The sequence below is a fragment of the Phoenix dactylifera genome, chromosome 11 (assembly GCF_009389715.1).
Source record: "Phoenix dactylifera cultivar Barhee BC4 chromosome 11, palm_55x_up_171113_PBpolish2nd_filt_p, whole genome shotgun sequence".
Classification (NCBI taxonomy): domain Eukaryota; kingdom Viridiplantae; phylum Streptophyta; class Magnoliopsida; order Arecales; family Arecaceae; genus Phoenix; species Phoenix dactylifera.
In genome coordinates, this window is record NC_052402.1 from 4,355,452 (window position 1) to 4,369,663 (window position 14,212).

Consider the following 14,212-nt stretch of genomic DNA (forward strand, 5'->3'; position numbering starts at 1 on the left):
TTATATATGGATTATTTTTTTTTTATTTGGATAATTGGGTTTGGTTATGAGGTGATCTGTATGCTTGGCTTTTTTACATCTTAGCCGATTATTTTATTATTAACAATAAATATATAAAACAATCATTGAGCCTTTTGTCCGGCTTAAGTGGCTGGCTCTATCTTAAGCACTTCCGACTCGAGTTCGAGCTAGAGCTCGATTAAAACTAAACAGGCCCTAACATAATATCTTTAAAAAAAATTAATTATTTCATGACTATTAAATTTAGCCATGTCCATTAGATGATAAGGCTCGCCTTCGAGGATGCTCGCTAGTCCAGTAATGGCGGAAAACCATTGGAGTTGGGTATGAGCTATAACTAGATGTTACTTAACTACATTTTCAAAGCATCATAATCTTTATCTCGCCATCAATCAATCAATAATCCAAGTGTTAGTTAATATTACTTATTACCAAGCATCTTAGAAACATGAGGGACAGTTCTTCATAATAAATTAATGTGTTATGCGAAAATGTATTGCCGTACATGCTAAATATGACTGCTGGCTTCCAAAGCCATGTTTATGGTGAGATTGACCATGCACTAGCTGAAATGTATAGCCATTGTTAAGGTCAAGTACATGGTCTATTTCCGGTGTGACACTTAAGAAGTTAGAATGGAAATCTCGTTGGTGGATAAACTTCTGGGAAGGTATTAGATCCCAAAAGCTTCCAAATCCCATTAAGGAAGAGACCCCCACCAAGGATGATAGGAGTTGTGATCGAGGAGAATTGTATTTTGTTTTTTTTTTTTTAATTGATTAGCTACCCTGATTCTAGAAGCTATTTTTAATGAAAAAATACAAAGAAGTCGCCCTCAGAACCTAAGAGGACCCATCTAAGCTGGTATGCAAGCGGAGATGCCCGAGTGCGATCCGTGCGTGAGTGCGTCAAAATTCACGCCTCTTTTTATGACGTTCTAACGAGCAGCTGAGAGCTTCTGGGATGGGAGACCGAAATTCCAAGAAGACGGGGAGAAGGCGGTAGACGAGGGTCGGACAGCCAGGTCCAGTAAGGACACGACCGAGACGGAGTTCAGTCGCTTCCTAAGGGGGTCGAGGAGGTACCTTCATGCTCGATGGTGGCTCAAGCACCACCACGGCAACCGGCTTGGATCCATTATCGAATCTCGGAGGAGGAGTTGGAAGTTCTTCAACGGCACTTCACGGATGTGTTGGAGTTGCCGGTGGAGCGAGTTGGGAAAGCCAGACGGGCGTGGGCATCGACGACAGTTATCATGCGGAGCCTGGGGTGGTGAGTTTCGGCGGAGTGGGCCGCAAGGGAGCTGCGACTCCGGAGGAAGCTTGAGTGTGAGGTGGAGGCATTTTCGATGGCGGAGGAATATCTGGCCTTTCGGTTCAAGTGTGAGGAGGACCGAGAGATAGCGATTGGCCAACGGCCCTTGGTTGGTGGCCAATCAACTCCTGGCCATGGAGAGATGGATGTCGGACTTCGTCTCCAGCTTCAGATTGGTTAATCGGGTGGTGGTCTAGGCCCGGCTCCTCGATCTCCCCCTGGGGGAAAGGGACTCTATTTGGGATATTACGGTGGTGGCCGGCCGGCCTTTGGCTCTGGACGGCGTCACAAATTAGGCGAGGAAGATAGGTTTCGCTAGAGTTAAGGTAGATTTCAATGCCCTCAACCTACTTAAGCTCGGTGTATTCATCAAAGGGGAGCTGCAAAATTTTTGGTAGGCTTTTGTATATGAAAACTTGCCAGTTTTCTGCTACAACTGTGCTCGAATGGGCCATGTGGAGGGGGATTATCGTGCCTCCCCTTCGATGCCAGTCTCGACGGAGGGGGAAGAGAGTAGGACAGCATCGGTGCCAATGGTGGTGGAGACACACCTGGGAGCGTCGCCGCGTCTGGCGTCGGAGGGGGGTGATGGGAGCCATCGGCCGGTGTTCGAGTCCTGGTTGGCCACCTGCTGGATCCGGCGGCCAAGGCCTGCAAACGCCAGGCCTGCCTAACCTTGAGTTCGCCTCTGGCCCATCGTCCGCCCATTTCGGGCCAAGTTCTCCTAGGAATCGACAAGCTTACCGAAATCGCCGCCGAACTTGGATGGGTGGCAGAAGCCCACCAAGGTGACATGGAGGAGGTCGGAGAAGAAGTGGTTTCTAGTTGGTGACTCAGCGACGTCTGATGATGAGTTGACTCGGTTTGCCGTGGGTGCTGGGTCCGGAGCGATCCAGGGGTCTGGAGAAGGCCGGGCCCGAGGGTCGGGCCTGTTGGACCAAGCTGAGGGGGCCAGGTCGATGTTGATATGGCGAAGGTAGGATCCAGGCCTGGCCCGATGAAGCGGGCCAGAAGCCCCCCAAGGCCCGCATTGAGGGTGGGCTGGCGAAGCGTGGAACGGGCCTCTTGGGCCCCTCCAAGATCCTCAAGGAGGGTGGGTTGAAGGATGGTGAGTCGAGCCATACTGGTCTTGGATTAGTCGAGGGCGGTGAGGAGGGAGGGCCTACGGAGATTGGGCTAGGCCTCCGCCAACCCACGCTCCACTGTGAGTGTTCGGAGGAGGTACCTCCGGGTCCGAGGATGGGTTGCACCTCCTTGCGCCATCAGAGGCTGCTGGAGATGTGGGCTTAGGTGGTAGTGAGCCACTGGAGATGGCATCTCGTGCTCAATTGAAGCAATAGGGGAGGACCCTTGGTGAGGGTAGTCGCACAATCAGAGGCGCCCACGGCCGACTTCAAAGTAGGAGTCCATCTCCAACTCAGAATCCAGGGGGAGGCAGGGGCTAATACCTCAACCAAGCTCAGCCTTAGCGCCTGCATGTTGTCCCAAGGCCCGACGGAGGATTCAACAGAGGCGAGGAGGAGGGGACGACCGACTCGGGCCGACGGCGGAGACAAGGCTTCTGCCAGCAGCATGGTGGCATCAGAAGTGGACCCGGAGAGGTGGAGTTACTCGAGTCTGAGGAGAAGAGGCTTTTGAGCAGGGGAAGTGAGGATATGGGGGGCAACCCAATGCCCTCTCTAGCTGGGGTCGGAAGGGTTGGGCCACAACTGGGCAGAGCGCGAGCATGTGCTGCTCCAGTTGAAGAAGGCGCCCGTGGGGCCTTTCGGACGAGCAACAATGGAAGATGAAGGGGTAGGGGACTCGGCGCCAGAAGGCTTGTCCCCCCTTTCTCCAACATGCTAAATGAAGATCATGTTGTGGAATTGCCGGAGAACCGGAAAGCCATCTTTTAGCCCGGCATTCCGGAGACTTGTACTGCTGCATGAGCCAGAGGTATGTGTACTCCTCAAAACCCGGCTGTTCGGAAATAGTCTCCAACACTCAAGGAGGTCCCTGTCGAGGTCCTCGAGATTTTATGTTGTGGAATTCCTTGGGTTGTCTAGTAGAATTATTGTGACGTGGAGACTAGGTAGCTGCAATCTTGATATTTTTCATAATTGCAACCAGGAGGTCATTATGGTGCTATCAGAAGGCAACGTGGTTCCATGGGTCTTATCGGTGGTCTATGCCGGCACCGACTATAGGAAAAGAAGGGTTCTGTGCGATGAGGTAACTACCTCGATTTAGCAAGGGCACCCAGTGCTAGTTGTAGGGAACTTCAACTGTATTGATAGACGTCAGGATAAGTGAGAGGGCAAGGCCTTCGGCAACAAGGTTGAAGCCAGGGAGTTTCAGAACTTCATCACAGCAAGTGGACTGATTGACTTGGGATACACTAGACTGAGGTTAACTTGGTATAACAATAGGTTGGGCCGAGCGAGAGTATGGGAGAGGATAGATTTGGTGTTCGCAACTGCAGGATTAATCCAGCGATGCCTAGACCATTAGGTGAGCCACCTTTCTCAGATTGCTTCAGATCATTGGCCCATCCTGGTAAGCACCTCAACCCCAATCCCTTATCACAGCCCATTCCGATTTGAAAAGATTTGGCTTTCTTACTCCCGATCATGGGATGTGGTGCGGGAGGTGTGGGGGATGTTGGTGCAGGGGATGCAATGTACAAAGTGACATGTAAGCTGGAGATGACAAAACGTCGGCTACGCAGGTGGAACCACAAGTAGGTAGGGAATATATTTAGGAGGGTGGAGGAGGCATAAGCGACTATAGCAAGTTTGCAGACCCAAAAAGAGCAAAGAGGGAGTTTAATTGAGGATGAGTAGAGGAAGCTCAGGATACAAGTGGCCGTTCACCACTCACTCCTACGGCAACAGGAGACTCTGTGGAGACATCAGTTAAGATTACAGTGGATTATGGAGGAGGAGGGAACTCCAGATTTTTCCACTAATCGATAGTTATCAGGAGGCAAGGGAATAAAATTTCTAGCATCAAGGAGAATGGTGGGCAGAATACAGGTGACCCAGACTCCATTAGGAGGGTCCTGAAGTAGTTTTTTAGATCCAGATGGACAGACCAACCCGGAGGGGTGAAGCATTTTTTCATCCCCGTGTCACCTTGTTCAACTAAAAGGTGATATGGGGGTGTTTGCCGGCCAGGAGAGTCTTGGTGAGGAGGGGGCATCTATGTCGCCTCTGCTTGTGAGTGGTGTCCCGATATGGAGGAGACCATTAGTCATGTCCTTCTTCGATGCCCCCGTGCGGTGCAGATATGGTGTGCCGGGGTCTCTCTGCATGTCACAGCATCAACTGAGGACTTCCTGCAGGTGCTGCAGCAGTCGGTGCAGAGGCCTTGTACAGTGGAGTGGGGTATTAGGTGTGCCTATGTGGCTTATCATATTTGGCTAGATAGGAATGGCAGAATTTTCGAGGGTAGGAGGATGCATCCGAGGTCAGTGGTGGATAGAGCATTGTTCACGCAGCTGAGGTGTCTAGTACCACTGTTGTGAGATTGCCTGAGGTGGATAGGGACATATAGGGCTCTCATTTAGCTTATGCAACAGCCAGAACAATTTTTGTTTCCTGAGAGCCCCTACTACATTGTTTCCTGAAGGTTAACTTCAATGGCAGTGTTTTGGAGGGTGGAGGTGGAGGGGTTGTGAGCTTTGTGATTCGAGACCACAAATCTAGTCCCGTAGCTGCCGGCAATTGGCACACCTTTGATGAGCATATCACTGGAGCAGAGTTGAGAGCTATATGGGAAAGCATAGTGCATGTGAGGTGCGAGGTGGGCGCAGATAGTATATACTTGTAAGGTGATTCAGTTACGGTGATCGGATGGATCCAGAGTCAGCACAGTAGCAACAATTAGTACCTGCTGTTTCGGGACATCTGCATGATCTTCGGGAGGCTTGATGCTTTTCGGGTCACTCATGTCCTTCGGAAAGTGAATAACGCCTCCAATTAGGTTGCTTCCTTTGCTGCGCATTACTCGGAAGAATTTATGCAGGATAGCATCGAACCCGTTCCTCCCCCTTCCTCCCCCTCTTCATCAGCTCCTCTTGTCGGATAGGATTGGGTGCACCCACGCCCATGTGGTGTGAGTCACTGTTGTATCAACAACAAAAAAAAAGAAGCTAGTTTGCAATTTTTATAGTCCCTCTTATACCTTTCTCGGGACACATTTATCAGCAAGTTGTAGTGAAAGTACTAAAACCTTGTTGCCTGAAACCTGTGAGCAACATTTGAGTCTGATTTTGGCCGATCTTTTTCTTGAAAGATCACACCAGACAAGGCAAAGAAATGCCACCTTCCATATATATATATAATATCTAGTTACAATAATATAAAGTTATTTTATATCGGTGTAAATACTATAGTAATTACTGCTATACTAATCCAGCGATAATTTAATAGTAATATTATTTTTCATTATAACTATAAAAGTAACATGATAAATGTTTTACTAAGATAGAAAATATAAACGAATTGCTATTTTTCATGGAGGGAGGGGGTGATGTGGAAGCCGAGCATGGGGAGTGGGGAAGCCGGGCGTGGGGAGGGGGAAGCCGGGCGCGGGGAGGGGGGAAGACGGAGGAGGGGGGGTTGGTGGTGGGGGAAGCCAGGCGCGGAGGGTGGGGAAGACGAGCATGGGGGGGGGGGGGGGGGGGGGGGGGGGCGGCGGGGGGAGAGGGGGGCGTGGGAGGAGGAGGGAAACAAGGATAATAACGTCATTTCATATTTTTATTTTATTTTTAATTAATAAAAATATGATTTTTTTAACACCGTTAGAACAACCGTTATATTAGGGATATTTGTACAATAACAAAGTTTTACGAGGGTATACATGCAAATACCAATTTTCAAAGGATATTCACACAAAATCTGATATTTAGAAGGGTATCTATGCAAAAAAACCCTATATCTTTTTTACATTAAATAACCAAACAACTGTAATTATACTAGCAAGTTTCAATTACAGACAAGACAAACGAGGCCTCTTTCTATAACTGCAATTCTAATTGCTGCTGCAAATGAATTACAAGCAAATAAACAATCCTTAATACAGCTGCATCTTCAAAAGGTAACTTGATGGTTTTATATGCGCATAACTCGTATATATGGAAGCAAATCTTACCAAAGAGATAATCCACACAAGACCGACCACCTAGCACAAAACAAACACCTACATAAGATGAGGCAGGTCTTTTAGGCACCCTAGCTCTTTCCAATTCCACCAACGCCTGATCCTTTTGGTTCCACAGATCCTGAACTCCCCCACCATCATCCCCGGAGGAGGTGGTGTGGCGGCGGCGGCAGTCGAAGGGAAAGCAACAGAGAGGGAGCAGGGACGTATGAACCCATTTGCTCTCTGTGAGATAACGCCCCTTTTGGAAGGGGCCAGAGCAGGGGATTGCAAACGCGATCCCCTCCGTCTTCTCCGGGCGCCGGGATGCCCGTTTGCGATCCTCTCCATCTTCTCCGGGCGCAGAGACGTCGTGGGCATCTCGCGGCTGCACCGCGGTCATCCCGCGTCCACCCCGCGGCCGCACGAGCGGCCGCTGATTTCGCCCCACCGCCGCGATATTCGCGGCGGAGAACCGTTGAAATGGGGCTATAAAACCTCTCTTTTCTTATGAGATCACCTACAAGCCCTTCTCCCTCTCCTCCGTCTCCTCCTCTTCCTCTCCTCGCTTCTTCTCCTCCCTCTGCTCTTGCTTCCCAAGTGGCCGGTGTGCCGCCTCAGCCAACCACCATCACCACCCGAGCCGTATTCCCCTGTTCCCCCCCCCCCTAATCCGAGATCTATTTTGGTTGTCGGAAGCGCCGCCGCTGGATCGAGCCACCTTCGGCCATGACCCTCTTCTCCGTCGATCGCTGGTGAGCCTTTCTTCACTTTCTTCCTCATTTTTTTTAGTTCGTCGAGTGATTTCCCTTTCTCTGTTTCGGCCCACACTGAGACCATTCTCGGTTCTTCCTCAACGCCGGCCGCCGCAGCAGCCATCGGCTGCCACTATGGCCGGCTGACCGTCGACTGGACGACGGCCTCCGCCACCCAGGCTGGCTGCCTAGAACCCCCCGGTCCTTTCTTCCTCTTCTTCTTCTTCCCCTGTCTGTGGGGGTTTGGGGAAGAAGAAGGGCCCTGTTCACGGGCCCTATTCACTGCGGGCCCAACTTGGGCCAGGTTCGAACCCGAAAAAAAAAAAGAAAAAAAAAAGAGAAATTCGAAACCCAGCTCATGCCCGAACCCGAAATTCGAAACCCAGTTCAGATCCGAATCCGAAACCCGAAATCCAGTTCATACCCAAAACTCGAAATCCGAAATTCGAAACCCGAAACCCAGTTCAGACCCGAAACCCGAACCCGAAACCCAGTTCAACTCCAAACTCGAACCCGAAACCCGAAACCCGAAATCCAGTTCATTCCCGAACCAAGAAATTCGAAACCCAGTTCATGCCTGAACCCGAAATTCGAAACCCAGTTCAGATCCGAACCTGAAATCCGAAATTCAGTTTAGACCCGAAACTCGAAATCCGAAATTTGAAACCCGAAACCTGAACCCGTTTGGCCACTAAAAGGAATTTTTCAGTTCAGCCCTTGACAGTATATTATTTCACAAAAAGGTATTCTGAAATTTGTATTTGATCCCTGTAGGAAAGATTTATTACATAAAGGCCCTCAACTATATTTGTTTGGTCCTTTTACCCAAGTTTTATTACGGAACGGTGCTATGTAATTAGACATTGGTCCCTGAAACGAATTTTTATTGCATAAATGAACAAATTAGAGGCCAACCTTGGGAGGGCCCTATTGGGCCGAGTCTATGTGGGCCCATTAGGCCGTGTCTGATGTGGGCCCTATCGGGCCATGTTCATTATGGACCAACTCCGGGCCCTGTTGGGCCGTGCCCAGTAGTATTATTTTTGGATTTTTGCTTAGCTCTGAAATTAACAAGGAATTAATTAAATTTAAACAGGTGAACCTGATCCGCCTATCCGAAGTAGGGATTAAGCGAGAAGAGGTAAGTAACTTAATACTTCAAGTGTGATTTTCAAATTATTTGATAAATAGATTAAATTCTGAAATATGTTTTGTATTTAGTAAAATGGGTCTGGCATGTTAAATTTCATTTGAAAATTATGCTCTGAAATCCGTAAACTATGACTGGAAAATTTGTGAAATCTGTTTTTATATATATGTATTCTCAGCATGGCTATGATCTGTTCTGTTCTGTTCTGGCCCCGCCAATGGGGATTATACGTTGGACCTGTCGACTTGTAATATGTGAGGAACCGGTTTCGACACCGCGCCACCGGTGATTAGAATAGTGGTTTCTGGACACCGTTTCCACCGGTGACTAACAATAGTGGTTTCTGGCACTCTGTGCAACCCATGCCACTGGGTTACGTGGCCGTAGCCTATTATGTTGAGATTCTGGTATCAGAGTTTTTGGAAAAATGATAATAAGTTTTGAAAACAACAAAACGATGTTATTTATGATTTATTCCAGACATTATCCTGTATTTTGATCTGATATGCTCTGACCCCACTTTGGGGTATTTTGTTGCTTACTGGGCTAGTGTAGCTCATTATTCTATTCTCTCCATTTTTCAGATCCAGAGGCTTGATCTCACGGGATTGAGGAGTGCGTTAGATTTTCCGACGATTCCTTCAGTTATTGGTCCTTTAGTTAGATTGATTAAAGTATTTGACTTACGTAAGCATATGTTATTTGAAATTTTGTAAGACTGCTTTTGAATAAATTTAAATAATTATGTCAGTTTTGAACATCTGTATTTGCTTTGATATGATCCGATGCCTTGCACGCCTGTGCGGCCCGCTGCGGGCGTGCGGCATCTGCCGCGCCTCGGGCTCGGGGCGTGACACTCTCTAAACCTAGCAACAAACTTTTAGTTTGGTTTTATTTGCCCAAGGATTTTTTGACAGTTTTCACCCAAACAAGGCAAAGGAATGCCATCCATTACCAAAAGACTTGTTTCTTTTACAACTAAGAACAAGAGCATCTGCAACCAAGAGACCAGGTGAAATGATGAACGCTTGTTTCACTTGTCTCCACTTTGCCGGAACATACAAACGCAGCCTCCTCATATAACAGAGAAAGGGAGTACCATTTTATTGACAGGTTACATCTTAAAGAAGTTACCGAGTTTATCGATAAACCTTATTCCGCAGCTACCCGAGTTTCATTCATCTATGTAAATTTGTAGACAGGAGGAAAATGATGAGTGTGCCCTTCTAGTTCATCCAAAAGACCCGCCTCTCCGTAGGATTCAACAGCATCAGTGAGAGTTTCTTCTAGAGGCCTGCATTTCCAACCCAACTTCTTTAGTTTCTCTGAGGTCAGCGGGGCATTTGGTGGTACCTCAACGATACTGCAATTCGAAATAAAGTAAAAATTAAGATTGAAGTGGAAATATTCATGGTACTCCTCAAATATAAAGTTGGAATGGAACGAACTTCTTCTGGTAACCATAGTTAGGATACATGCCCTTCAGCAAGTCAACCAACTCTCGAATAGTAATTGGAGAAGCTGCACAAATGTATCTTCCAGATGATTCTGGCTTCTCGTATACTAGAAGCAATGCATCGGCAACATCTCGAACGTCTACAAAATGCCAGAGGTAGTCCAACATGGGCTCTGGACCTCCTGTTATGAAATCATGCAGAAGAAAAATGCTGAAGTCGGAGAACTCAAACCCAAGAACAAAAATCATTTTCTCAGGCAGGTGTCTAGACATAGGAGGTTTGTAATAATTACACACCATGGAAGCAAATTCTTCAGCCTACATGGTGTCAGACTTTCTTAAGATTAGTGCTTAAGAGAGTCTTTTGAACTTGTTAGTGCCCACAAAATGTTTCTTTTTAACCTTTTTTTATTATTGTTTTCAGAAAAAATGATTGGGAAGGGCTAACCAGATTCATGAGGATGTTGAAACAAAGCAATTGAGTTCCTATAGGAACTGCGGGTCATCGCGCCAAGATATGTCTTCTGCTCAAGGTTGAAGGGGATGAGAAAAGGATCAGAAGAGCTAACCAAATTGAGAACTAACTGGTGAGGAAACGATTTGAGAATGCTCATTTTCATGTAGATATGCCCTTTGAGTTCGCTATGGTAGAAACTATGACCTGTAGCACTGTAAGTAGGATAAAGCTTGAACTATACATCTATCAATGGGGGAAAGAAGCTAGAACCATACAGATCAGATCGGTATTTTTTGCCTGTTATCTATGTTTAACCAGCATAGAATAGATTCAGTAAGAAGCTTAATTTTTAATAGAGTTATATATCCTCAAAATTTAATGCTGCAATCTTGTCACGCCCCGAACCCGAACCTAGGCCCGGGACGCGCCAGACGCCGCACACCCGCACGGCGGACCGCACGGGCGTGCAAGGCTGAATAATCAGACACTCAAGTCACAACATCAGATCACAATATCAATACTAAAAATCTATCATTTATGATAATCAAATCAATAATTCAATTTCAAATGTCTCAAATAAAGTTGATAACATTTATTTACAAGATCAATTACTTATGACAAAATGAATCTAAATCTATCTATGTCCATTGTCATAAGTCCTCTCCTCCCGAATCCCCCATCAATCATCTCCTGCAATTATGTCAAAAACAGGTATGAGCTACAACAGCTCAGTAGGTAACAACATGCATAAAGTCACGATAACATGTATCAAAGCATATGCAATGTAACTACAGGTCATGTGCACAAAATAAATATGATGATCCGCAAACCAATCCGATACCCAAGTAATATATATATACCATCTCCGTCTATCATATCACGCATAACATAATCCACAGATCAAACCGCATGACTACGGCCACATCACCCAGTGGCATGGTCACACCGAAGTGTCAACACTCTGCTCCTAATGGAGCCCTGCACCGCAGTGCTACACCCCAGGGTGCCCAATCTCTGCTCCTCAGAGCATGCTCCGCAGAGCCAAAACACCCCATAGTACCGGAACTAGTTCCTCATACAAGTCGACAGGGCCAACGTTTCCACCCCATTGGCGGGAATCCTAGACAATAGTCACGCGGTCTCCAAAATCACATCCACAATTTCCAACAATCAAACTTAATATAAACATAAGTTTTCAAAACCAATATCTACATAATAGATTTTCAGATGATCGATTTCCAGTCAAAAACATGCTTTTAAATAATAATGATGCCAAGAATATAAAACATATCAATATGCTGGAAATAATCATACACATATGCATAATACATGTAAATCATACTTTGAGCAAGGTTACCTACCTGGGATCGCTTAAAAATCCCTGCCACAGATATCACGAATCCCTGGTTAAACATAAATATTAATTATTTAATTAACTAAGAAACATAATTTAAATAATTTTTCAAACCCTTAAACTCCTAAGTTCATGGATCCAAGAATGGGCCCCTAAGATCAAACATAGACCCTAAAATCAGAACCCTTTAAACCCAAGTCAATTGTGGCCCAAAACAGATCAGGCCCAATTGAACCAAACCAGGTATCAGGTCCAAATCAGATTTCGGGCCCAAACCAACCCAGCCCACAGATCCAATTAGGTTCAACTCAGCCCAACCCAGATTAGGCCCAATTGAACCAAACCACATTACAGATCTAGATCAAACCGGCCCACACCAAACCAGCTCTGATCAGCCCAGATTAGATCAAGCTTAACAAACCAGATTACACTCAAATTAGACCAATCCAAGTCTAGACCAAATCCACAGTCAGAAGATGGTTCAATCAAATCAAAGTTCATTTGCGTCTGGTTTGTGACACCAACAGAGCACGGAAATTGATGCAAGGGAAACACCCAAAGTTCATTTGTGTGGTTTGAGACACCAATAGGGCACGAAAAACGATGCAAGGAAAACACCCAGCCGGAAGAAGAAGAAGAAGAAGAAGAAGAAGAAGGAGAAGAGGAAGAAGAAGGAGAGAAGAAGAAGAAAGGAAGAAGGGGGGGGGGGGGTGGCTGGTGGCTCCGGTCGGCCCTCGGCGGCCGACCGTGGCCCTCGGCGGCGGCGCTCGGCCAGCCGCCGTCGGTCACCCCACGGTCACAGGCGACGGAAGGGAAGAAGAAGAGAAGAAGGAGAGAGAGGGAGGAAGAAAAGGGAGGAAAGAGAGGGAGACCGGGGCTGGAAGCCCGGCCCCCGTTCACCCACCTCCGGCCGAACTCGTTTCGGCCGGATTGACCCCGGCCGGCCACCGTCGGCCGGCCGAATTCCATTAAAAATTTTCCAAAAACAGGGGATGAAAACCGGTTGTCATCCCTCTTTTCTCTCCCCTTAAATCCCCAAAAAAACAATAAATAGGTTGCCTTTCTCACCTCTAGTCGTCGGCGTGGTTTTCCGGCGGCGATGGCGGCTCCGGCGGCGGCAGCGGCTCTCAAGGAAGGGAAAGAGGAGGAATGGGGCTCTCAGAGAAGAGAAAGAGAGGGAGAGAGAGAGATAGAGAGGGAGAGGGAAGAGGGGAAGAGGGGAGAGGGAAGAGGGAAGAGGGGGGGGGGGGGGTGGTGTGCGGAGATCCCGCTGGCCGTTCGGCCGGCGGGTTCATCGTGGGAAGACCACGATGAATAGACTGAAGTCGGCATCCATTGCCGACTTTAGTTCATTGGGCCCAAGAACGGGCCCAATTTCTGGTCTTTACACTCTAACCAACTAAAAAAAAAAATTTCGTCTTCGAAATTAAAACATACCTCAATCCGAGAACAAGGCAGGAAACTTCTCTCTCATCTCCTCCTCCAGCTCCCAAGTAGCTTCTCTCTCACTGTGATTGCTCCACTGCACCTTTACATAAGGAATCGTGCGCCTTCTCAAAACTTGGTCCTTCCTATCCACTATACGGATAGGCTGCTCAACATAAGAAAGATCGGCGCGAAGCTGCAAAGGTGCCACATCAATCACATGATTTGGATCAGCAATATACTTCCTCAGCATGGAGACATGAAATACAGAATGAACTCCCGATAGAGCAGGTGGAAGTGCCAGTCTATAAGCAACAGATCCAACTCTCTCGAGAATCTCGAAGGGTCCCACATATCTCGGACTGAGCTTGCCTCGAACTCCAAACCGCATGATCCCTTTAGAAGGGGATACTCTGAGGAACACATGATCTCCGACCTGAAATTCCAATTCCCGCCTCCTGATATCTGCATAGCTTTTCTGTCTGCTCTGAGCTGCTCGGAGTCGTTCTCTGATCAACTGAATCTTTTCCACTGTCTGCTGCACCATCTCTGGACCCAAGATCTTCCTCTCCCCCACATCATCCCAACAGATAGGCGATCTGCACTTCCTACCATATAGAGCCTCATAAGGAGCCATCTGTATGCTTGCCTGGTAGCTATTATTATAAGCAAACTCTACCAGTGACAAGTGATGATCCCAAGAACCCCTCATATCAATAGAGCAGGCTCTCAGCATATCCTCTAGAATCTGGATGGTCCTCTCAGATTGTCCATCTGTCTGTGGATGAAAGGCTGTACTGAAGCTAAGGGTGGTCCCCAAAGCTCTGTGCAAGCTGCCCCAGAAATGTGCCACAAACCGAGAATCTCTGTCTGATACAATGGATACTGGAACTCCGTGCAGCCGTACTATCTGCTCGATATATAATTCTGCCAGCTTCTCCAGTGTCATCCCAGTCTTGATTGCCAGAAAATGAGCTGTTTTGGTCAGTCTGTCTACGATCACCCAGACTGAATCATGACCTCTAAGGGTACGAGGTAGCCCTGATACGAAATCCATAGTGATATGCTCCCATTTCCACTCTGGAATCGGCAGAGGCTGTAGCATACCTGCTGATCTCTGATGCTCAATCTTAACTTGCTGACAAGTTAAGCATTGAGA

The 14,212-nt window shown here is 47.3% G+C and overlaps 1 protein-coding gene across 3 annotated transcripts in view; it reads right to left on the reverse strand.

Annotated features, from left to right (window-relative positions):
- Positions 1-9,278: 9,278 nt before the first annotated feature.
- Positions 9,279-14,212, reverse strand: part of LOC103695514 (tetraketide alpha-pyrone reductase 1-like) — a 35,823-nt gene continuing 30,889 nt past the window's right edge. For 2 of the 3 annotated variants that reach the window (XM_039131335.1, XM_039131334.1), the window contains 2 exons: positions 9,810-9,999; positions 9,279-9,724 (listed from right to left, as the gene is read on the reverse strand). In XM_039131335.1, coding sequence (XP_038987263.1) covers positions 9,544-9,724; positions 9,810-9,999 — 371 coding nt within the window. In that variant the 3' untranslated portion in view covers positions 9,279-9,543. The remainder of the gene's footprint in view (positions 9,725-9,809; positions 10,000-14,212) is intronic. The other variant, XM_039131333.1, reaches the window with a different exon arrangement.